Source organism: Colobus angolensis, unplaced genomic scaffold (assembly GCF_000951035.1).
Source record: "Colobus angolensis palliatus isolate OR3802 unplaced genomic scaffold, Cang.pa_1.0 Scaffold181, whole genome shotgun sequence".
Taxonomy (NCBI): domain Eukaryota; kingdom Metazoa; phylum Chordata; class Mammalia; order Primates; family Cercopithecidae; genus Colobus; species Colobus angolensis.
Genome location: NW_012114944.1, coordinates 4,282,028 through 4,307,694, shown reverse-complemented (window position 1 = coordinate 4,307,694; position 25,667 = coordinate 4,282,028). Strand labels below are relative to the sequence as shown.

The window sequence follows — 25,667 nt, the reverse complement described above, 5'->3', positions numbered from 1 at the left end:
GCCGCCGCCCAGCAGCCCGCCGCTCTCCATCATGGGCCTCATGCCGCTCACCAAGGAGGTGGCCAAGGGCAGCATCGGGCGCGGTGTGCTCCCCGCCGTGGAACTGGCTATCGAGCAGATCCGCAACGAGTCACTCCTGCGCCCCTACTTCCTCGACCTGCGGCTCTATGACACCGAGGTGAGTGTCAGGCTGCCCGTGCCGTCGGGGCTTCGGGGGGCAGTGGGGTGGGTGGTTTGGACAGGGGCAACCTCTGGCCTTTGGTCAGAGCCCCGATTGACCGGCCCGCGTCTGCCGAGGGCACAGAGGGCTGGTGCCCAGTGCTCACCCCCCGCGGTCCTGCTGGGCTTGGCTGGCACAGCTGGTAACATTTGCCGAGCACCCCCTCCTCTGGTCTTATGGGTGTATGTGTGTGGGGGGAGGGGTGGGGGTGGGATAGAAGACTGGGGTCTCTTTTGACCTGAGAAAAAGGAGTGGAGAAGGTGGGGGCTGGACCCCCAAAGGCCTACATTGACTGCCCCTATCCAGGTCCCGCTCATGGGGCTGCGAGGTGCGAGTGGGAGGAACAGGCTCGTTGACTGTAAACTGGGCCACCCAGGGCCGGAGGGGCCGCGGGCCCGCTCACAGGCCCCCAGGGAAGCCGAGCCGCGCTTTCAGGTCCAGAAGGCTCCGGAACCCAAGGGGCTTGAGCGTGCAACGTGGCTGAGCGCCTGGTGCGCGCCAGCAGCTCTGAGCCCGCACGGCGCTGGCAGGTGTGGGGCCACCAGCTCTGCAGCGCTTCTGCCTGGACGCGCCCGGCGCTGCCTGTGGCCAGAGCGATTTCAGGAGACCCCAGCCTCGGGTTAGTTGCTCAGAAAGTGCCCTGGCAGTTCTCGTCCCGGAAGTGCAGTGGTGTCTGGCCGCGCCGCTGCTGTTGGCCGGGCGGTTGCAGGCAGTTTCTCCCGGCTCAGGCTTGAAGCATCCTACCTAGTAGCCCGAGCACGGACTTGGAGAGCAGTCCTGAGCGGAGCCAGAGAGCCAAGGGCTTTCCATCCCAACACCCCTCCCCACGCCCTAGGTTTGGGTTCTGCCTGAAGCCCCAGAGCGGACCTTCACCGCCAGCCCAGGGCTGGAGCGTGCCGAGCAGGTCTGGAGGAGCGATCGCTGGCCGCGCAAGGTCGGGTTTGCGAGTTTTTCCAGACTGAGCGAGCCCCTGTGCTCCGGCCGCAGCGTTTGAGACGCGGCCTGAAGGGGGCAGTGATTTCCTGTGCAGTACGCTCGGTTGGCGCCTCTTCCACCGCGCGGAGCGGGGCCAAGGCGCTGGGCTTGACCCTGGCATCCTGGGACTCTCCAGGCGCTTCTGCTGGAGTCCAGGTGCAGAACCCTTTTGTGGGGAGGGTCGTGCTACCGCTCTGGTGGTGCAATCTGGGCTTCCCCTCCTCCTTGGTCGGACCCTGTTTATGTCCCCAGAGAAAGAGCAGAATCTAGATTGTATCTTAGTCCCTGCCTCCCCGGCTTCACCGGTGAACCAGCTTGCTCTGCGCTGTAAATAAAAGGTGAAGGAACCGGTGGCAGTTGGCAGCGGTGCGCGCAGGCTGCTGCAGGCGGAGAGGCGTCCTTTGCCCCGGAGGATGCAAGCTGGCTGGCTGTGCAGGGCTAACCCGGTGTGAAATCATTTCCGAATGACATTCCTGTCGCCCTCGTCTTTGCCCGAGCATCTCAAGTTCTGTGGGGGTACTTGTCTGGCACACATAAATGGAGAGAGCAATGCAGTTACACGGAGGCATATCTTCTTGACAGTTTCTCTGTTGCTACCGCACATATTCTTCTGGAGGGGTCACTGCAAAGCCGGTCTTTTGGGGACAAACACATTTTTAGATAGGGCAGCCCTGCTTGCATCATCACCAAGTATTGTCAGCTGCATAATGTTTTCATCATCAGTTTCTTCCCTTTACAAAGCTGCCCTGAAAGAGATTTCATACTGGCCTGTTTGTGGCAGCAAAGAGATGGGTGCTTCGTTTCAGGGTGTGGGTTGAAGCCTTTAGATTTTATTTTTCAAGTGTGTCTTGATGACTTTCTGAGTGAGAGGACCCAAAGTCAAGAGGATGAGGCAGTCAGAAGACTCTTCAATTCGTGGGAATATTTAGAAAACAGTGGGAAGGAAGACAGAAGATAATTTCAGCTTGTGCAAACAGAGAAGTGTCTCTAGCCTTTTGAAGGGGTCCAGAGTCAGGGCTTTGGGGTAGGTGAAGCCTGGGTTTTAGTGAGAAACTAGTTACTTTCCACCCTGGATGACCTTGTGCTGGGTATTTAATCTCTCTAAGCCTAGGTGGGAATATTATGTGTACTCTGCAGGTGACACGCAGCTTAAGGAAGATAACAAGCCAGGGTAGAAGATGCTCTGGCATGCTGTAAGCACTAAATAAATGTTTCCTGCCTCCCTTCCTCCTCTTCCTCCACCTTTTTTTTTTTTTGAGATGGAGTTTTGCTCTTGTTGTCCAGGCTGGAGTGCATTGGCGTGATCTTGGCTCACTGCAACCTCCACCTCCTGGGGTCAAGTGATTCTCCTACCTCAGCCTCCCATGTAGCTAGGATTACAGGCATGTGCCACCATGCCCACCTAATTTTGTATTTTTAGTAGAGATGGGGTTTCTCCATGTTGGTCAGGCTGGTCTCGAACTCCTGACCTCAGCTGATCTGCCCGCCTCTGCCTCCCAAAGTGCTGGGATTACAGGCATGAGCCACCGTGCTCAGACTCCTTCCTTCATTTTTATTTCCTGTGAATTCACAAGTGGCCTTGTCTTTAAAGTAGAGGTGCTTTCTCCCTGAGCCAGAGTGAAGGAAGCATCAGTCTAGGTAATTTGCAGCAAAATCCAGAGCAATCTAAAGAGTGTTTGTGGCCAGTGTTAGAGTGTTTAGGGTCTAGTTTATTCAGATTGACTGTCTTTGTGGACACTGCCTAATTATTTGCAGGCTGTGTCACATTGTTTGTAGACTTGAACACAGGGTGGATGAGTGAACAGATTTTGGCTGGATTTGCTGACATTTGCTGTCAATCAGTGGCCTCAATGGCCAGTGACTATGGGCACCAGTATGGACTTTTATCCATATGGTCTGCAGAGAGATGGAGATTTAGCAAGGAATGGGTTAATCTGGTCACTGGGGACAATCTGTCTCAATAAAGGAGCCTCCTACATCCAGATTGACTCTCTTCTGTAAGTAGAATAGTGGTAGATTTTCAAAACCCCACTCAATGCCATGTGTTTTGGTAAAAATGAAACAGCCAAACAGAATACCTGTCTATCAGAACGTCTGCTTCTCTGGTGTAACACCAAATGGCTTCAGCAAATATTTGTTTATATATTCCAATGAGGATTTGAACAAGCAAGACAATGGAAAATACAGATAAAAGAAAGCACCAGAAACTATGTAGAAACATAGAAGTTACTATACCAAGAACCCGGGCTAAATTTGTTATTGCATTGAGTATTATATTTTAGCTCTGAGCTTCCTGGCAGTCAAGGTAAAAAGGTAAATATACCATATTACTTAATGTTTGATCTAAAAACTCTGAGAGAAAATGCCTTTTTTTTTTAATTTGAAAGAGTTGGGGGGTCTCATTCTCTTGCCCAAGTGAGACTGCAGTGGTACATCATAGCTCACTGCAGCCTTGAACTCCTGGGTTCAAGTGATCTTCCTGTCTTCCTGTCTCCATGTGGTTGTTTCTTATTCTTTGGTAGCCACACTAATAAAATAAAATAATAGCCAAGGAATGAGTTAAAGATAATGTTTTTTTTTTTCCAATTTGATTAACATTCATTGTGGAAAAGCTGAAAATTACAGAGAAGCATAAAGAAAAATAATTGCCCATAATCCATCTGTACAAAAATAATAACATCTAATAATTAGCATCATTCCCTTCCAGTTGTCATTTTTTACTATTTTATGTATCATACTCCATATACTATTTTATGTTTTTTTCCTTCAGTTAATGTTGTATCATGGGTTTTCCCCATGTCCTCAAATCCTCCTTGTAAAGATGATTTTTGGTGGCTGTATACTACTCTATCCTGTGGGTGTACCATACGTATTTAATCATTCCCCTATTATTGGACTTATATGTTTTCCCACATGTTACTATCTTAAATCATTCAATAATAAACTTAGAGAAAGTTCAGGGAGCCAAGAAGCCCAGTCTAGGGGTGAAACTGTCAGAAAGACCACCTGATGCCAAGATCTAATGTAGAAATCCCAGTGATTGGTTAGCTTGTCTTTTTTCTTGAGTGGCTTTGCCAAAGATCTTTCCCCTTATTCACCATGCTTTAGAAAGGATTTAAAGGACTGTTGAATTGAGGCTGTGCTTCCCAAAAAGGTCTGAGTACAGCTCAGCAGGTGTTTACTGAGCACGTACTGGAGCTGTTGATGCTGCAGAAAAGTGTAGAACAAAGCCCTGGGTTTGAGAGAGACAGCTGGTGAATAGAGAACAGGGCAAGAACGCATTCATCATTTCTAATGCAAGGTAGAAAATGATAGTGGAGATGGTTGCATAATTCTGTGAATATACTAAAAGCCATGGAATTATACACTTTATATATATAGATAAAACATCACCCCTTTAAAGCGTATAAGATAATTAAATCTCAGTACAGGTTTAACTGTATTAAATCTCAATATAGTTAATTAAATCTCAGTACAATAAAATATATTTTTTTATTTTATTAAAAAATAAACGTTTTTTTATTTTACTAAAAAATAAAAAGATAGGCTGAGTGTGGTGGCTCATGCCTGTAATCCCAGCATTTTTGGGGGGCTGAGGTGAGAGGATTGCTTGAGGCCAAGGAGTTCAAGACCAGCCTGGGGCAACATAGGGAGACCCTGTCTCTACATAAAATAAAAAATTAGCCCGACATGGTGATATGCGCCTGTGATCCCAGCTACAAGGGAGGTTGAGGCAGGAGGATTGCTAGAGCGTAGGAGGTAAAGGCTACAGTGAGCTGTGATTGTGCTGCTGCACTCTAGCCTGTGCAACAGAGCAAGACTCTGTCTCAAAAATAAAACAAAATTTTAAAATTTTAAAAAGAATGTGAGAAATTTCAGATTCAGGCTTACATCTTCTTTGCAGCTGCACCCCCACTGCCCAGCATGCTGCCTGGCTCTTAGTGAGTGTGTTGTTTAGTACTCTTGTTGCAAATGACAGAAACCCAACTTTAACAGGTTCATATAACTGAAAAAACCTAAGGTGTGCTGTATGCAGGCATGGCCAAATCCAGGGGCCCAAATGATATCTTTAAAAATGTCTTCCTCGCTGCCTCTTGGCTTTGATTTCTTCTGTGCTGGCTTCACTGTCAGGCAGCCTCTCCCCATGTGGTGGCACAGATGGCCTCTAGAAGCTGCAGGTTTACACACTTCCAGCTTAGAAACTCCAGTAAGAAGAGTGTTGCTTTCCCAACTGTTTTAGCAAAAGTCTCCAGCTTATATTTCATTGGCTTGAATTGGGTCATGTGTTTATCCACGAACAAGTCACATGACCCTGACGAGCCAGGCCTAGAACTTCTGCCCTCCTTTCACGATGAGAGAGGGAGGTGAGGTCAGCTTCACCCAACCACCTGAACACAGAGTGGGGGAGAGGTGATTCCTCCAAGGAAATCAGAGGCCATTAAGGGTTTGTATGCTAGTGAGTCTGATCACAAATAGCCACAAAGGCAGGCAGCTGGGGAGTGCTAAATTGAAGAAAGAAACAATAGAAGCCAGGGGCATTAAGAGAAAGGGAAGATCACATAGGTCCAGAGAGGCCTCCTGGAGAAGATAAGCCTGGAAGAGTGAATATAAAGTTGACAAAGAGGGGCAGAGGCTCTGGGAAACGGTCATTGGATACCAGGAAGGGTCTCCAAGATCAAAAATGGAAGCAAAAAAGTGTGCAGTGTGTTTGGAGAGCACTGATGTTTTCACCCAAATGCAGGGTTTGTAGAGGGAAAGGTGGCTGGTGCTGGGTGTGGACAGCTTTGAATGCTATGTCAAGAAGGTTTAATCTGGAGGTTTAATATGTCAAGACTTTAATCTGGAGCTGCAAGGAGCCGTGTGATGTCTTTGAACATGGGTGTGAATCCTGTCAAGGCTGGTGGGCATGAAGAGGCTGGACTGGAGACAGAATGAGCCTGGAGTCGGAGGGGCTGGGAAGTTACTGTAACAGTTGAAGGGAGTGATGATGGGGCCTGAATGGAGACAGGGAGGCAGGAGGGGGTGTTGTGAAGAATGGGCAGCACTGAGACCAGACAGGGCAGGAGGGGCAACAGAGAGGGAACCAATGTCTGGGGAAGGGGTGTGTGTCATTGGCAGAACAGTCACTGGAATTAGATGTGCCATAGGGGAACAAGGAGAGAGGGTCCCTGCAGGGGTGAGGCCACGTGCTCACCTCACACCTGTCCAATGAGCCCTGGACCTAGGGTCAGGAGAACTGGGTTTGTATCCTCATTTGGGCACCACTCACCTGCTTGGTGACCTTGGTGAGGTCCGTTTGCCTCAGTTTCTTCATCGATGAAATGGGGCTGATATACCAACTGCCTTATCAGGTGCATAAGGGACAAATGAGATGATCCAGGTGCCATAATCCAATCAGTGCTCGGTACACTGTGAGTGCTCAGGAAATATCGCCGTTCTGTTGTTCCCATTGTTATTCTTTCTGTACAGTCTGGGGATCATTGTGCTGACCTCCCAGGACTGTGACAAGGAATAAGTGTAATGGGTGGGGCAGCTCAAAGCCCAAAGTAAATACAGAGCAGTGTGACGGGACCCTTGTTTTCTGATGCTGTGTTGCAGAGAAGGCATGCTGGCTAGAAGAGGGTGCAGACACTAAGGCCTCATGTGTGACTCCCGGCGTGTCTTTCCTTCTGCCTGTGTCATAGCTGTGTTTGTTGCTTTCTCCCCTACTGGCTGGCAGCTCTTGAGGGTAGGGTCAGTCTCAACCCTCAGGACCTTATGGGGCTTAATGAGCAGCCTGCATGAGTAAATGGTGAGGAGCTAAACTGGAGGTGCATCTATTCGAGTCTGCTTTCTGAGTTAACACCCCCTGGGATGGTTGGTCTTATCTCTTCCCCAGGATCTTCCTCCCTCATTTAAGGACTGAGGTGGTGCTACATATCAGGGCTAAGCGAACTGCTGAGCTGTAGCTGCCCTCTGCATGTGCCTACCAGCACCAACCCCCGAGCTCCCCAATATGAGGGCAATATGAACACCCCAGAAATTCCTCAGACCTAGCCAGGCATCCATGGACATACCTTCTCTGTCCCCAAATTCCTTTTTAAAGAATGAGTTGGGGTGCTGGGTGGAACTAATACACTAAGGGCCTGTTTAGTGTTTGGTATTGGGCTAAGAATGTTAGCATGCTAACTTTATCTTTAAAGGGACCTTCTTTTTATATTTGGCTTTCCCTCCCTGTGGGCAGAGTAACATCAACTTCTTCATACAGAAATCTGAGATCTCAGCAGGGAAATTAGCAAGCTGGAAGTGCAAGATAACAATGCAACAGGGGTACTAAAGAGACAATATCTAGGATATATGTCTTTTGTTAGTTAGGGTAGATGAAGCTGTGCTGCATTAACGAACAAATCCTGAAATCTCCATTGCTTAACACACTAAGATTATTCATTGCCCACAGAAAGTCCAGTGTGTGTCAGAGGTCGTCCTGAGTGGCTCTCCTCCACTGGGTGGACACTTGTCATTTGGGGTCCTTCAGGAAGGAAATGCCAAGATAGACTTGTAAGCATAAGAGATCTTGGAAGCCATCCCTGTGAAAGATAAGAATAGGTAGGGAAATGCTCTGTCCATGATGCTGTTCTGACACCTGTGGAAGGAGAGGCAGAAGGAAGGAGAGTTGGGTAGGAAGAGCTCCAGAGCCAAGATTGCCCATTACAGGACTTTCCTATCAGACACAATGAGCCAGGCTCTAGAATCCCCACCCAACTCAGTGATTGGCTGAGGTCCGCCGTGGGAGATTTTTGCTCTTAGCTTGAAGGCTGTAGCAGGTCTTAAAGGTGCTGCAGCTGATGACCATTAGCTGATTGCATCTCCTCCTGTAGGTTCTCTCTTCAAAGGAGGGTGGGGCCTACCTGGTTGGCTGCCACAGGCACTGCCTGTTTCTTCTACAGTGCCTTACTACTTACTACACCTGGCCCTATTCTAGGCTCTGGGATACAGAGATGGATGAAACACAGATCCTGCCCTTGAGGAGCTCACTGTTCAACAGGTGGTCAAGATAGACAAAAACAATTACACGTGGCATAGCCCAGCCACAGGAGGGGTTAGCAGAGGATGTGGGGGAAGGGAAGGCATTCCCCTTCTCCAGGCACCTGGTTGGTTATCCGCCATGTTGTTGGGGAGTAAAATGTAAGTGACTTCTTATCTCTAACGTTTTTTGTTACTTATTTTGGTTTTAGGAAGGTGAGGAAATTAAATGGCATGGTTTGCCCAGTGAGCAGCTGCATTCTATCTATTACTTTCTTTTCTTCTTCTTCTCTAGCGTTATGTAACAGTGCACAGTGAGGCTGGTGAAATGCCTTCCTGTCTGTACCTGGCTTTCCAGGGATACACAGAGGAGCCAGGCTGAAACCATGGGTGTATGAGCCCCAGATAGGGTCAGCATCTGGGTTTGGTGCTGGGTTAGTTGCTGAGACTGCAGGGAAGTCTTTGCTGTTCTCTGTGAATTGCAGCACTAATCGAGGATCCCTGCTCCACAGTTAGCACCAAAAGGGCAGGCACTGGGTGTGTCTGGCTCCTCTGTGGTCCCCCTAGGCACTATATCAGGGCCAGGCACAGAGCAGGAGCTCAATAAATATTTATCGAACAAATAGATCTAAAAGCCTGGATTCCAGCTCTCCAGTTCTAAGAGGATTAATGGGCAGAGTTTTAACAAATGGAGGAAGTGCTTTGTATGCCAAGCCGTGTGGGGGTGAGCTTTCTGCTTGTTCTTTATTCATTCTTTCGCGTTCTTATTTAGTGCTTTTGGGGGCTGTGTAGTTGTGGTGTAAAAAGGGGAAAGGGTGCTTGGATGTTCCAATAGAAGATTTTGTGCAAAGCTGATGTCATTCTCTTCTCCTCTGACAAATACATGCAGCATCCTCCAAGGTACATCAAAACCTAGGAAATAAATACTTTCCAGCTTCTGAGAAGCATTATGGTTTTAGGAGGTCAGTTTATTGGAGCAGTACACTAACCAGTGGACGGAGGACTTAGGAAACATGTTCTGATATCTCACTCTCACCTCCAGAGAGCATGAGAGCCAAAGGAGGCTAGACTGGGCTCTGGTCCTAGTAGAAATTGTGGGAATGAAGCCAGTTCATCAGCCTTGGTGAGTCAGGTGGTCCAGTGCAGATCTGGGTATAGTGAGAAAAGATATTCTCTGGAATCCCCTAATAGCAAGGCTTCTTCCAGGCTCCCTGCTCCTGGGCCAGAAGCTTCTGCTCTTTATTCTTCTACGGTGGCCAGGATGACTCAGGAACTGGGTATGTTCAGCTTGAAAGGGACCGTCTCCCTGATGGTGACAGAATAGGTCTGGACCCCAAACTAGATAACCAAGTTTGTTAGAATTGTGAGTAAAAGCCAGGTGCAGTGGCTCATGCCTGTAATCCCAGCACTTTGGGAGGCCGAGGCGTGTGAATCACGAGGTTAGGAGTTCGAGACCAGCCTGACAACATGAGAAATTCCATCTCTACTAAAAATACAAAAATTAGCCGGGTGTGGTGGCGCGCACCTGTAATCCCAGCTACTCAGGAGGCTGAGGCAGGAAAATCACTTGAACCTGGGAGGTGGAGGTTGCAGTGAGCCGAGATCATACCACTGCTCTCCAGCCTGGGTGACAGAGCGAGACTCTGTCTCAAAATAATAATAATAATGAAAAATTTAAAAAAAGAATTGTGAGTAAAGTAAGAGTACATTGGTTATGAGCTGGGGTTTAAGAGTCTGAAAATTCTTGGCTGTGTGAATGAACATTGAACACTTTTTTGGGCTGATCGGGGCATTCTTTTGCCAATTTTCTACTTTTCTGATTTTTTTAGAGTAGTCTACATTGCTGGAAGGATGAAGTGTCATTGTCATCTAGAAAATTAGTGGTAGATCCAAAGTGTTGAGTGAGTGGACCCATCTGTCTTCATCAATGTCCATGTTCCACAGCTGCTGGCGGAAGCAGACTCCCCCCCTCCTTCTCCTGCCATTTGGCAAGGACATCATCAGTCACTGTTCAGAAAAAATCTAGCCAAAGAAGGACTTTGTGGAGTGATGCATTATTGCTACTCTCATGGTGCAGGGTCAGGAGGTGGCACAGAGAAAAATGATATTTTCACATTCTTCTTATGATCCACTTGACTTTGTTCAGAGAAAACTGATTTTGAAAGCAACGGCCATACTTATGATAATCATCACTATATTATCCAAATCGTCTTGTTTCTAGAACTACCATTCACTGAAGCCTTTCTGAAAAATGCCCAGAATTATTTCAGGGATGTAACTGGCTGATGGGGACCCACATGCTCGCTCTGGGGCAGATGACCAGAACCTGTGCGAATGCCCCCCACCGAGTTCAGCTGAAAGAGTGCCTTGGCTTTGATGGGAGAGTCAGCTTGGTTGTCACTCCACAAAGCATCCTCTGGAGCCCAACTAACCTTAGAGGTCCTTCCTGGACTCTAGGAATTCTAGAAACTGGGAAGCCTGTGGAGAGCTTCTAAATCTCATGGTCATAAACAAAGGAAAAGGAAATGGGAACATTTAGTTGCAGGTGGGTAGATGAAGAAAAAGAAACTAGAACAACAGTAGCTCACCTTTATCCAGTACTTACCATATGTCAGCACCTATGTCAGTGCTTTGCAGCATTCATTCATTTAGTCTTCACTACAGTCCTATGAGGTCCTTACTCTTATTGTCTGCATTTTACAGATGAGGCTTAGAGAGCTTATGTGACTTATTTAACATCGCAACAACCAGCTGTGGAGCTGGGATTTGAATCTGGGTGGTCTGACTTTGGTCTCTGTAGCTTATGCTCTGAGTAAACCAACATCTTCGTATAGTTATTCTCCTCCCATAAAAGCAAGCGGCAAGTTTTTTTCCTCTAATAAAAGCAAGCGGCAATGCTTTTTTTTTTTCGCTTGCAAATTTCACCCCCAACTGCTTGCCTCTCTCTGGGATTCAACCCCACCCTCTCCCATTTCTCTGTCCACCCACTCAGTCATACACAGCCAACCCTGCACTCTCTACTCACTTTAAGTGTGTCTGTCTACACACCTGACTCACACAGATCTGCTCTCTATCCCCTGGCACCTGGAGAACTTGTCATTTCCAGAACTTGTCACCTTCGGTTGTGTTTACTCAGGGTGGCAGTGTTTATGTCTGGTTGTGTCTCCTGATAGACTCGGATCATCTCAAGGGTAATAGTGGTGCTTCTTTTATGAATTTAGGCTATACTTGCTAAGCACCTACTTGGTGCCAGGCTCTGGGTTTGTTACACAGCATATGGAGATAACTCCAAAATAGCTGTGCTTTCAAAGGCACATGGGGGAGAAGGCCCAGGGATCGTTCCCATGAAGCATGAGGAGTGTGATGGTGTGGGTGGGCGCCCCCGGGTAGAGAAGACAATTAAGACCACTGACCCCGCAATCCAGTCCAGCGGCCTCCCAGCTTGATACCATGCAGGGACTCACCATTGTTCTTGGGATGGGAACACAGCTTCTCCCACAGCCTTGCAGGCCCTCTGGAGTCTGCCCTGCCCACTCCCAGCATTGCTGCTGAGCACTCTCCCTCTCTTCCTTAGGCCCAGTCGCATGGTCCTTTCTGTGTCTTGGGTGAGTGTGCTCCTTCCTGCACAGGACTTTTGCATGAGCTGTTACTATGGCCTGGAATGCTCTTGCCACCTTTCTTCGTCCTTTAAATCCTAGATCAGGTGTGCATTCTCTGTCCTCCCCGATTAGGCAAAATCCCCTATCATGTTTTCTCTAAGCACCATGAACTTTCCTTTCTAGTGCTTATCATAGCCACAAGTTAACTTTTGTTGGATTATTTGATCCCTATTGGTCTCCCTCCTGCTCCACAAGGGGACTGTGAACCCCATGAGTGCAAGAACTGGTTTGTTTTGGCTCACCGTAATGTCCAGCACACTTTCTAACACATACTAGGTGCTCGGTAACTATTTGGAGACTGAGTGACGGCTGGAGGATTCTGAGGCCAATCTTGACGTTTATAAACGGCATGCTAGTTTTTGTTTTCAATGCCTGTGGGGTGTGGGGGAGACAGCTGGATGCTGTAGAAAGACATTGCGCATCAGTCAGCCTGTGTGTGCGTGCTGACACTGCCTGTCCCCGAGCCCCAGTGTCCTTGACCATAAGATGGGATGATATTCTCTCAGAGAGTTATTTTGAGGGTTGACTTGGAGCATTCATGTAAAACATTGAGCACAGAGATCCACAATGAGTAGATTTTATACTAAGTTTCACTGTTATCATTTTATTATAATGCATATGACAATGTGAAATGCTATGTAGTTGCATAAAAACTGGTTCTTATTTCAGTGGGGGATTGTGCGTTTGAGGCCAGTGAAGAAGCTGTGGTCTGTGCCTGAGCTTCATTGAATAGGGTTTTTCAGTTAGGGGGTGTTTTTAAGCCCCATCCATTTCTGGAAGGATTTGAGGTGCACCGAAAGCTCAGTGGTGAACCCTCCACTGGCCCTTGGGGCTGGTGTCCCTCCCCAGTGAAGTCTTTATAACTCTGCTTTATAATCACTACTTGTCATTGTCCACTGCCCCGCCAGGCTATGAGCTGGGCCAGCCCATGAGGACAGGCACAGCATCTGTTTGGTGTCTGCTGTGCCCCCAAGCCCAGGACAGAGCCTGCAGGTCCTCCAGAATATTTGTGAGTGAATGAAGGTCTCTGTGTCTGGAGCACCCAGCACGGCCCCTGGCACATTACAAATGCATTTCGCGTGAGTGGTGCTAAACACAAGGTAAAACAGAACAATTTTGGATACAAATCACAACTGGGCCCCTAAGTGGAACAGAGAGAGAAGATGTTATCAGGCATCTGGTGAGGAATGGATTGTTCCCGTTGAACACTGGATTTGAAGGCAGGACAGAGATGCTCCGATGTTCCTGTGTGATGAGGACACAGTTCCTTTTAGGCTCCAGAGACAAATCTTTTAGGTTAGAGATAGGGCGGTTCAGTGGAAAGAGCTCTGGATTCTCCATGGGTGACCCAATGCCGACACTCTCTAATGGGTGACCTTGAGCTAATCATTTAACTTCTCTGCACCTTAGTTTTATCACCTATAAAATGAGAATAGTAAGGTCTGCTCTGCTTTTTCATAGAGTTATTGTAGAGATCAGAGAAAGAGAGAGAGAGGAAGGGAGAGATATAAGAATGTGAAAGGACTTTAGGAAACCGTAAAGTGGTGCAGATATAAAATATGCCTGAAACTAAACACAAAGAGTAATTAATTCTGGGTCAATCTCTCAGGACCATTGGATATTTCCAATAACAACTTTATAGAAGACACAGCAATGTCATTCATGTGAGTGATTCATTTAACCCCTGAATAAAGGAGGACACAGTATTAGATTGTAACACTCTGAAAGCAGTTCTTCAGGGGACCGAGGTTTTGTGACCCTAGCAGGCTGTCTTACCGAAGAATCTAGAACAAGAGGTAGTTAACGTGTTTCCTTTCAACTGTTAAATGCCTTCAAAAGCCAGTCATCTGTTTTTGGCAGGTGTCAGGCCCAAGGCCATCCACCACCAGGGTATTGATCAGGGGGTCTCAGGGCAGAAACTTGGAGGCATGAAGGTTAGTGAGGGCTGTCTTCTGTAAGCATCAATTTGGGATCCTGGCCATCAGTGGGGGCCTAGACCTCAAATCATCGGGGTTGCTAGTTGGGTGGCTGGGGGAGAGCCTAGCCCACTAGCTTAAAATATGAAATACCCAGACTGGGCCAGTCCACTACAGCCCAGGAGTGGGCGGCTGGAATGCCAGTGTGCTGGGCTGTTTTCATTTTCTCCAGAAAGAGCTTTGACTTCTCCAAGCAGATGTACAAGTATTTGGTGGAGATCTCAGGGTTCTGGGCCAGGCAGTGTGGAAATGTTGAGTCTGGCTTAAGAGTTTGGGGGCAACAGTTGCTAGCTGGCTACCTCCTCCTCAAAAGGAGAGCAGCCAGGCTCCTGTGGACACTGGGTTTTTAACCATCAGATTGGCTTTGACCTGGCTACTCAGAATTCTCTGTGTGCTGTGGCCTGGAAGGCCCTAATTCCAACTTTGTGTCTATAATGGAGAAAAAAAAATGACAGGGACAGGTCCTTATTGAATCCCTACTATGCACTGGGCACTGATGTGGTTGCTTTCATATGTGCACCTGGCTAGTGGCAAGGTGTAGTAGAAAGAGCTTAAAACTTGCGAGCTGGAGAAGCCCAGGGTCAGCTCTGAGCTCTGGTCTGGCTCTGTATTCAGGTGACATTCTAAAGCCCCTCCCCTTAGGAAGCTTTAAAGTCACTGAGGACCAATGGCCACTTTGTCTAAGGAACGGGGGGTCCTCTGGGAGGGAAAGGAATAAAGGTGACTCTTGGCCTCTGGGGTTGAAATTGTTAGGATGTAGTGGGGCCTGCTGGAAGGAAAGGCAAAATGATCTGCAAGGGAGACCTTGCTTTGAGTGGGGGCCAGAGCATGGGCTGCTGAGGGCAAGGCTAGTTTAGAGATATAGCTGATACTGGAGTCCCCTGCTACCACCTGACATCATGGAGGGGCCCCTGGGGATGGCGTCTGTGTGGATCAGTGCACATGGAAAGTGCTCAATGCCTGGGACTGAAACCTTCAGTTTCTGTTTTGGCCCTGAGTGGGTGGCCCTGGAGAAGGAGGCCTGTGTCCCAAGATTGGCCTCCTCAGGGGTCAGGGCCTCATCCTGGTTTCAGAGGAGACCTCAGGCTTCTGAAGAGGCCATGGCAGCAAGGCAGAGCTGAAGGGAGCCAAGGGTGGCAGCCAGGCCTGGCTTAGAGCCTGGGATTGAGGAACCTTGAGGTGTCCGGGTGAGGAAGACTCGCTAATCTATCAACATAGGCCACGCCGGGGGTCGAGGGAGAACTGGGCCAAGTGTTGCTGAGAGAAAGCCCAGACTGCCCTACCCCCATCTCTTCTTTGAGCATTCCAAGGAATATGTCATTTGTATCGACTTGGTAAAGTCTGAAGGGCGGTTGATGTCTCATTTAGTTCTTATAAAATGGTTCTTCTGTTACTAGGGTGTTACTGAATGATGCATTTGGAAGAAGTAGTCAACTCTAGCACTGCACAGCATTTGTAATTCTCATTGTTTAATTGTTGGTATTATTTTAACAATTAAACAACAAGAGAAGAATTCTTCTCCTTAGTCCCATTCATACCTGGGGAAACTGCAGCTCTGCATTGTAAGCTGGGGTGAGGCAGCGAGTCTAAGTCAGCCTGACTCTGAGCCCAGTGCCCTTGGGCTCACAAGGCATGCTACAGTCCAGCCAGATGGGGTCTGTGGTCCTGCTCTCTTGTTTGGGGTCCCAGGATCCAGCCAGACTCCTGGGAGTCACCTATCATGGCTGTTCCCGAAGGCCCTGAGGCCAAGCCCTGGAGAGAGTGGAAGGTTATAGATTGTGAACTGTATGTGTAGGCACTGTTGGCTTCATGGACGAGAATGTACTTTCTATTTCATCCTCCTAAGCACCTCAAGAAAGACTCTAAAGGTGGCCCAGGGAGGCGCTCAGACTGGCTGGATGTTGGGTGGACTAATATCCACAGCTTGCCACACAGGGGAGGCGACCTCATGCTGGACACTGAGTTCCATTCAGGAGCAAGCTCAGAGCACCCGCCTCCTGCCAGGATCCAAACTTGACTCGGGTGTGACCTCTGCTCTTAGGGAGCTCACAGGACAATGTAGGCCACTCACATGCAAGCAAGTGACCCTGGTAAGAGCACTTACTAGCTGTGTTAGTTCTGGGCAAGCCACTTTATCTCCCTGTGCCTCAGTGTTCTTCTCTGTACAATGGGGTAATAATAATAGTACCTGCTTCATAGGACAGCTACCAAAACTGATAGTTATCAGTGACGGCTGAAGACTTCAACCACTGCCTGATACATAGTAAGCGCCATAATAGTGTCAAATACAAAAATGCTCTGAGGAAGATTTGAAGATCCTCTTAGCAGAGGCTCCGGTAAGAACTCCAGCAGCACAAAGAGGAGGTGGTGAATTGAATTCTCACAGGGTGGAACCTGGAAGGGCCTTTCACCGCAAGCGACCTTTGAGCTGGCCTTGAAGGACAGGAGGTAGAAGATATGGGAAGAACCCTGTGGTAGGAAGGAATTGTGTGAGCAAAGCTTGGAAGGTAGGACTTTGAGGGGATAATGCTGAGCCATTCAGATGTGGCCAGCACATAGGTGACTGACTGCAAGAGACACTGTGGACAGAGAGCTGAAAGGCCTGGGAAACAGTCACCTTTGGGCCCGCAGTGTCTGAAAGCACATTTTTTAATCAATCAGTGCTCGCCGAGGGCCTCCGCAAGGTCCTGGCTTCTAGCCTTGCTGTCAGCAGAGTTTCCTGTTGGCCAAAGCTGGAGAACACGCCCCTAGTCACCTGAGAGCTGGGCAAGGTCACCTCCAGGGACACTGCAAGGACTAGGGCACAGGAGAAGAAAGGTGGATGAGGCTGACTTGGAGTTAAACCCTGGCTTTGTCACTTCCTGTGGTTGACAAGCCCTGTAACTCATCGAGCCTGTCATTCCCCTTGTGCAACAGGGAGATGAGTTTACCTGCCTTGCAGGGTTTGTCCGTGAGGCTAGGGTGAGAGTATGTATTCCCAAACACCCCAGCTGGAGCTAGGCACTCCGCGGATGCCTGATAACACTGAATGGGAATGGGACCCATCCTTGTTTGACATCACTTAGATTTGGGAGTGAGTCTGCCCTGAGATCATTCTAATTTTAACAATCGAAAAATGACTCAGGGTCTTGAAGAAGGCCCACGAGGGATTTTTAAAGCTTACTCTAAGTTGGGTCTGTAGGTGGACATAGTAGATGCAATCAGCTTTACGTTTCTCTTAATGGCATTCTTGATGAAGGGAAGCAGTGAGTAGCAGTGATCTGTGCTGGTATAACTGTCATGGAACTCAGCAGTGAGAGGCCAGGTTGGCAGGCCTGGCTGTGCAGTCACAGTGCAGAAGACTGGTGCTGACTTCCCCAGGCTGTCCCTCGGGCTGATGGGCGGCCAGTCTGGGTGCAGAGGAAGTTGTCCTTTTGACACAGGTGCACACACAGTGTTGGTCCCTAAGACCTGTCTCTGTTGGAATGTGGTAGGATATCTGGCCTGGGTTGGGTTTCTCCTTTATTCCCTGATGGGCTACGTCCTGGGTTTGGACAGCAGCACTCCGGGGGCCACTGTCATTCTGGATTCTAGGGATTAATCAGCCCCTCTTGAGAGGATCACCATCTTGGTTCCCAGCTGGGATGCAGAATGGCTTTCCTTCTGAGACCTGCCAGGTTCCAGTGCTTGCTACCAAACAGGACTTCCTCCTTGGGCAGAGATGGGTGGGCTATTCCTTCTCTACACATTTGGATGGAAGAGATTCTGACCAGAGCAATACAGTGGTTTTCTCACAACCACTGATAAAGAAGCTGATGTATAAAGATGAAATTGGATTTTTACCAAAAATAAATCAGTTTTAGGTATTTAGCAAAGCAGCTGTAATGGCTTTGTGGGAGCCCAAGGCAAAGGAAGGATGTGTTCAGAATACAGGTTTGGATCTTGGAAGACTTGGTCCTGATTCCTGAAATTTGGGTTCTCTGAGACTCCGTTTCACCTGTAAAATGGGGAAAGGTACTTGCTCCAAGCTCTCTCAGGGTGATTTTATGCTTTAATTAGATAATGACACTGGAAAGTCTTTGACTAAAGTCAAGAAAGGCATATCTGGGATTGCTGAGTGTTTCCGTGAGAGCCCTGCTGTGATAGGTGTCTGAACATGTGAAGGAGGAAATCATGGAAGCTGCAGAAGAAGCAGTGTTGCAACGATAATGGGGACAAAAGTAGGTCTCATTTTGGTTTTAGGAGGAAATAGGGCAGTAGATGGAAAGATTGAGCTATCTATTTTTGTTTTTAAGTCACTTTGCAGGAAGAAAATGGACAGTTGAATTCTTTCATTCTCTATAGTCAGAAGTCAGAAGTCAGAATGTCAGAGTAGATTTAAGGCCCACCTGAACAAACAAACAAATATATCTTGAAAAGAGTTTCTTGTGTGGTTTGGATGTGTATAAGAAGCCAATTTAAAAGCGTTCAGATCTTTGTATGGTGTATGTAATGATAACTGACATAATAGTGTTAGGAAGAGCACAACCGTGCCATAAACCCTATCATTTTGACTCTTTTGAAGAAAAACTGGGCAAAGAGATGTCGGGGATAGAGGACGATCCTGGCTATTTTACTAGCTGCAAAAGCTGCTTTCTGCAGTCCAGCTCCTCTTGTTTGGAGCTATACAAGATCCTTCAGAAACCTGGAATGTGGGAATCCTGGCTTATTGTCTACATGCACTAGGCACAGGCATGAGCTTGTCTAAGCGAGAATGCAGCATATCCTGCTATTAGCACCGTCAGCATCGTCAAAGTGAACACATTTCCCAGTCTTAGCCTCTTCTAAGGACTTTATAGGTAGTAAATCACCTACTTCTCACCAAGGCCCTATGAGGTAAGCATTCTTATTGCCCCCATTTTTCAGATGAGAAAACTGAGGCACAGAGAGGTTCAATAACCTGCCTAAAGTGATATGTCTTGTAAGCTGGAATTCAAACTGAGGCAGTCTGGTTCCAGGGCCCACATCCCTAAACATTATGCACTACTGTCTTGTGTCTGGCGTTCAAAGGGACCTCAAGAAATCAACTGATACAGTTGCCTGCCTTTCCACAGATAATCTGATTGTTAGCTCCATTTTACACAGGAGAAAACTGAGGCCCAGAGAAGGAGAGAGGCTTGACTTGCTAAAGCCACACAATAGGATGACATAGGGCTAGGACTAGAACCGGAGTCTCATGAGGGTGGTGACCTCCTTCAGAAGTTTGCCCTTGCCTTTGGTTTATCTGTCCTGAACATGCTTTCCCTTTCTGAGACAGTGAGGGCAACACCAACATCTGGCTCAGATCGGGCTCTTTCTTCTCATCTCCATCATGCTTTGCACTCTCCCCTTCTAGAACCAGCAGGTGCTCCTCGTGTTGCCTGGCTCACCTGGCCAGGACCCTTCCCTGGCACGCCCCTCCCAGCTGTCCACAGAGGCCTGCACAAGTGTGATATGGAGGTTGGTGGGAACTATAACCAGCTGTGATTCCAACGTGGATGCTCAGAGGGTGGTTTGAACAATTAAGAGAGGAAGTGATGATCACTGGCGTCACCCTGGGTTCATTTAGAGCAAGGCCTGCAGGACTGACCACCCTTTCTTTGTTGAGAAAATTACTAGACTGATTAGATCAGGGAGCTGGGTCCTAACAAATGTGAATTCCATGAAGATATTTGACAAAACTAATGATTTTTCAATGAGATAAAGATGGTCTATTTAGGCACACCTGTTAATTGTTGAAACTCCAAACCCAAAAGATGTTCATTTGCAAGCAATCTGTGGTGGTTGTCCATGGGACTCTGTTCTTTGCCTGGAGATGATATATATATGAAACCACATATTCTTTCTTAAATTAGTGATTTGGATAAGGTCATAAAAGTCATACTGATCAAATTTTGCTGATGATGCCAAGATAGGAGGATTAGCAAATATTTGAGGTGGCAGAGCCAAAAAACAAATTTCCTCTTGTTACATTCACCCCATTGCTCCAGGATTCCAAGATTCTTTTTTCAGGATTCACTGCGTCATCGGACACTTGGTTTCAGAAAACCAACTGCTTAAGGACAAGACAAAGTCAATGAGCCTTAGAGGGAGTAGGTGTGAAAGAGGCAGAGGCCCTTGTTGACCATGACTCATTATGATCTCTGGAGGGCAGGGGAGCTGAGATCTGCTGCTCAGTGTATGTGTTCATGTAAATTCAGACTACCCTGGCAGGCTGGGGCCCCCAGGTCTGCTGAGAAGGGATGTCCTTAGGGGCATGTGCTGGGGAAGGTGATCCCATGAGACCATTGAACACACCCAGAGATGAGAGAAAAACACTTCCATTGGTAGCTTTGGATTCATCTTAGATCCCTCTCGTTTACCCTCCTTTCTATAGATGTTTATTATAAGACCTCTGTGTGCCAGGCACTATGTTGGGCGTTGGTAGGTGGTCCCAAGCATTGCCCCTGTCCTGTGGAGCCGATAAGCTTGCTACATTCTGTGTGGGTGGTGCCAAGCCCCTGTAGAATGGTGCCAGACTGGGTTGTGGGAAATCCAGTCACTGCAAGGTGGGCAGCCTCAGAGTCAGGAGCTGGAGAACACAGCAGGGGTTGGGGTAGCAGGTCCCAGAGCAGGCCCAGAGAGAAGCAGGGCAGGAAACAGCCCTCTGGCCTCGACAGAGTCTCTCCTTGACCAAACTTTAGTCAGGCTCCTCTGATCCTCTTCTCAGCTAGGCCCTGACCTTTGGGCTTCTGTGTCCATCTTTGCATCACCCAATTTTAGCAAGAATCCTGCTAAGTCAGTGGAGCGAAAATTCCCCACCCTCAATATCTGATCACCCCTGATATCTGATCAAATTCCTCATCCTTCACCAGCCCCAGGTGACATCTGATCTCCCTGGCCTGACTTCAGCAAGAATCCTGTCTAGTTGATTCAGCCAGAATCCCCCCTTACACCTAACATTTCCTCATAGTAATGTTCCATCCAGTGACCTCCCACCCTGCCCCTTGGCTATAAATCCCCACATGCCCTGATTGTGCTTAGAACTGAATCCGCATCTAGACTGAGGTCTCTTGCCCCCAGTTGCAATAACATCCTGAATAAAATTTGTTTGCGCTGCTTTAACTCCTGTCTAGATCTGGCCGCCTTTGACAGCCCTCAGCAGGAGAGGGCCAAGAGGACAAGGAAGTCTGTGGGTTTAGGCAGGGCAGAAAACCAGGTTAAAGTGCCGGGGAAGGTCAGACATGTATGTTAAGGGAGGATCTTTGTCTTGTTTGAGAAGCACTGACTGCTGAGGAAGGGTGGTCTGGGCTGTGCTGGAGGTACAGGGCTGGGGAGAGGCAGAGCTCGGAGGGCTGTCGTGGACACCCTTGTGTTTGGTTAATGGGTTGTGGGGATGACGAGGAGGAAGCAAGGAGCCAGAGCTGTGTGGATGCTGGACCCTTCACTGAGCTGGGAGCCCTGGACAAGGGGCAGGGTTTGTGGCTGTTAAAGAAAACCAGAGCCAGAGAGAAGTTAAAAAGGTAAAAATAGATTTTAGGCCCAGTGCAGTGGCACGCCTGTAATCCCAGCACTTTGGGAGGCCGAGATGGGTGGACCACTGGAGGTCAGGAGTTCAAGACCAGCCTGGTCAACATGGTGAAACCCCATCTTTACTAAAAATACAATAATTAGCTAGCTGGGTGTGGTGGTGCATGCCTATAATCCCAGCTACTCAAGAGGCTGAGGCAGGAGAATCGCTTGAACCTGGTAGGTGGAAGTTGCAGTGAGCCAAGATCACCCCACTGCACACTAGCCTGGGTGACAGAGTAAGACTGTCTCCAAAACAAAACAAAAAACAGATTTTATCCAGGGACTATTACAATAGAGGAAAAGAGACTCCAGTGCAGATAGAACTGGGTTCAGTTCCGAATACAGCATGAACCAGTGGCGAGCCATACCCCAAGAGCAGGTTGGGAGGGATGGGAAATTATTCTGAGGAAATGTCAGGGGTAAGGGACGATTCTGGCTGAACCAACTAGACAGGGTTCTTGGTGAAGGCAGGACAGCTGGGGAGATCAGACATCATCTGGAGCTGGTGGGGGACGAGGAATTTGATCAGGTATCAAGGGTGAAGGATTCTACCTAAGACAGCTTCACACGGATCTTGGTAAAACTGGATGATGCAAAGACATGGAAGCCCAAAGGTCAAGGCCTAGCTGGGAAGAGGATCAGAGGAGGCTAACTAAAGTTTAGTCAAGGCTAGGTGCAGTGGCTCACACCTGTAATCCCGATACCTTGTGAGGCCAAGGCGGGAGGATTGCTTGAGGCCAGGAGTTTGAGAACAGCCTGAGCAACAGAGTGAGACCACATCTCTTAAAACAAAAATTAGCTGGGGATGATGGTATGTGGCTGTAGTCCCAGCTACTTGGGAGGCTGATATAGGAGGATCTCTTGAGATTGGGACTTTGAGAGTACAGTGAACTGTGATCGTGCCATTGCACTCCAGCCTGGGCAACAGAGCAAGATCCTATCTTTAAAAATACAATAAATAAAATCAAAAACTATAATCAAGGAGACACTGTTTGTCATGGGACGAAGAGATCCAAGAATGCAGAAACAGAAGACCTGCCCATTTGGAGTTCATACTCTAGTGGGGAGATAGACACCTGAAAGAAATAATTCATAATTTAAATCAGAAGGTGTGCACTGAGGGCTTGAAGCATCATTCATGCCCTTATTCATTCAACAAGTGTATTAGAGTTCTCTAGAGAACTCTAGAGGGTTCAGGACTAATAGGATAAATGTATGTATGAAGGGGGGTTTATTAAGGACTGTTGGCTTTCATGATCACAAGATGAAGTCCCATAACAGGCCATCTGCAAGCTGAGGAGCATGGAAGCCAGTCCGTGTCCCCAAATCTCAAAAGGAGGGAAGCCGACAGTGCAGCTTTCAGTCTGTGGTCGAAGACTTGAGAGCCCCTGGCAAACCACTGGTGTAGGTCCTAAAGTCCAAAAGCTGAAAAACGTGGAGTCCGATGTTCTAGGGCAGGAAGCATCCAGCACGGGAGAAAGATGGAGGCCAGAAGACTCAGCCAGTCTAGTCCTTCCACGTTCCTCTGCCTGCTTTTATCCTAGATGTGCTGGCAGCTGATTAGATGGTGCCCACCCAGATTGAGGGTGGGTCTGCCTAACCTAGTCCACTGACTTAAATGTTAATCTCCTTGGCAACACCCCCACAGACACACCCAGGAACAATACTTTGCATCCTTTAATCCAATCAAGTTGACCCTCAATATTAACCATCACATCAATGCTTCATTCTACCTTTATTATCAGGGCAGTTTTGGGAGGAGGTGGTGATGCAGCAGCTGGCCTTGAGGAAAGCCCAGAATTCCATCATTGAGGCAGGGAATTCAAGCAGAGGCCACTGCGCTGATGAAATACAGATCCGTAATAAGAGAAGCTTTGGACGGGGCAAAGTTTATCTCTACCATAGATGTTGCTTTCACTGTGCCTTTGAGAAACGTTACTGTAGAGTATCGCACAATATTTGGTTTTGATGTTTTAGGATAGATACATTATCTTGGAATCACAAGCCCCCTTTCCAGAATGTACCAAGGAATTGATAGATATCGTTGAGTATCATGAGCAGTTCTGGTTGGACTTTGGATTATAGCCAATATCGTGCCGATGGAATCCATCACCACTGATGGTTGGACCTTTCCCAGCTGGGAAGGGAAATGCATACTTACAAGGACATTTGCATCTTCTGAAAAATCATCCTAACAATAAAGTCCTATTTTCGTATTTGGAGAGTTTGCATTTTAAAAAAGATAACTAGTAGTGTTTTTATCTTATTATAGAAGTAATTTATGTTTATTGTAGAAAATTTGGAAAATGCAAATAAAGAGAGGAAAATTCAAAGCACTCATAACCTGACTATCTAACACAATCACTGTTGATACCATGGTGATTTCATCAGACTTAGAAAAAATAGACTTCCGATCATCTGCTGCTTGTTACTTGAGTCCTACCCCCCACCACCAATTTTTTTTTTTTTTTTTTTTTTTTACTGTGGTAAAATGCATTCTTCTTTTTTACTTTTACTGTATATCTTGAAGAGTTTTCTGGCTCTGCCAGAGTCTCTACTGCATATTTTTAAGTGGCTTCCCGAAATTCCACTAGGCCATAATTTATTCGGATAATTTTCTGTTGTTGAACCAGCAGGTTGTTCCTAGTTGTTTTTTTTTTTTTCTCTTCTAAACAAGGCTGCCGCATACAGCCCTGAAACAAAATAGATGCGCATCCCCACGATTAGTTTCTTAGAAACTAAGATTGGCTGGGCCAAAGGGGATGCAAAATTTAAGTATTTTAACACGTAGTCATCTCGGCCATTTGTAGAGAGCTTACTATGGGTTTTTACATGCATGATCTCGTTTAATTTTCATAGCATAGGTAGGAGCTATTATTATCCCTCTTTCAAGATAAAACATCAGAGGCTTAGAGAGATTTAGTAACTTGGGCTGGGCGCAATGGCTCACACTTATAATCCCAGCACTTTGGGAGGCCGAGGTGGGCGGATCATTTGAGGTCAGGAGTTCGAGCCCAGCCTGACCAACATGGTGAAACCCTGTCTCTACTAAAAATACAAAAACTAGCCAGGCCTGGCGGTGCATGCCTGTAATCTCAGCTACTAAGGAGGTTGAGACAGGAGAATCGATTGAATTCGGGAGGTGGATGTTTCAGTGAGCTGAGATTGTGCCACTGTACTCTAGCCTGAGCGATAGAGCAAGACTCCGTCTTGGGGCTGGGGGTGGGGAAGAGAGAGGTTTAGTAACTTGCCCAAGACCTCAGAGCTGGGCAATGGCATAGGCGGGAAGAAGTCCCCTGAGCCCACTGCAGGACTTGCACTGGAATCCAACACTGTACTTCCTGCTGAGCTGTCCTGGGACAGCAGTGGGTGCATAGACCCTTTCCTAGAGCACAGGACTGAGGATTATTTCTAAAAAAAAAAAAAAAATCAAAAGCTCTGTCAATTGGGCAGTTGATCAACTTTTATTTTGCATTTCTTTGTTTATCAGAAAGGTTGAATGTATTTAAATGTGTAATGGGTCTTTCATTTTTAGTGAATTGACTTGTATCTCTTGCTTATTTTTTAAAATATGGGTAGCTCTTTCTTGCTGATTTGTGAAACTGCTTTATGTATTAAGAATGGTAAAATCAGTCCAGGTGCCATGGTGGCTCACGTCTGTTATTCCAGCACTTTGGGAGGCTGAGGCGGTAGATCACCTGAGGTCAGGAGTTCAAGACTGGCTTGTTCAACATGGCGAAACCGTCTCTACTAAAAATACAAAAATTAGCTGGGCATGGTGGCTGGTGCCTGTAGTCCCAGCCACTCGGGAGGCTGAGGCATGAGAATTGCTTGAACCCAGGAGGCAGAAGTTGCAGTGAGCTGTGATCACGCCACTGCAGTCTCGCCTGGGTGACAAAGCAAACCTCTCAAAAAAAAAAAAAAAAGATGGTAAAATCCATCTCCTATCTCATGTGTGTGGTAAATATTTTTTCCAGCTTTTTCACTTGCCACTCGGGTAACTCAAGCATGTCATCCCAGCACTTTGGGAGGCTGAGGCAGGAGGATGACTTGAGCTCAGGTGTTCAACTCTCGCCTGGGTGACAAAGCAAAACCCCATCTCTAAAAAATAAATAAAAATTTTTTAAAAGAAAGATAAAAGGCTTAAATGGAATTATTAATTGTAAATATCTTAGGAAAATTACCCTAAAAGAATGCCTTTCAGCCCAGCCTGGGAGAGATTTGCTGGATGGTAAAACCACAAGGGCTTTACGGATTCATGTGTGGAAGCAATTCTCAAATTCGACC

General features: G+C 47.4%; 1 protein-coding gene across 1 annotated transcript in view; it reads left to right on the top strand.

The window, feature by feature from the left end:
* The first annotated feature begins 6 nt into the window (after nt 1-6).
* GABBR2 (gamma-aminobutyric acid (GABA) B receptor, 2) overlaps nt 7-25,667 on the top strand; it is a 424,424-nt gene continuing 398,763 nt past the window's right edge. The window contains exon 1 of the mRNA XM_011939489.1: nt 7-178. Within this exon, the coding sequence (XP_011794879.1) occupies nt 32-178 (147 nt within the window). The 5' untranslated portion in view covers nt 7-31. The remainder of the gene's footprint in view (nt 179-25,667) is intronic.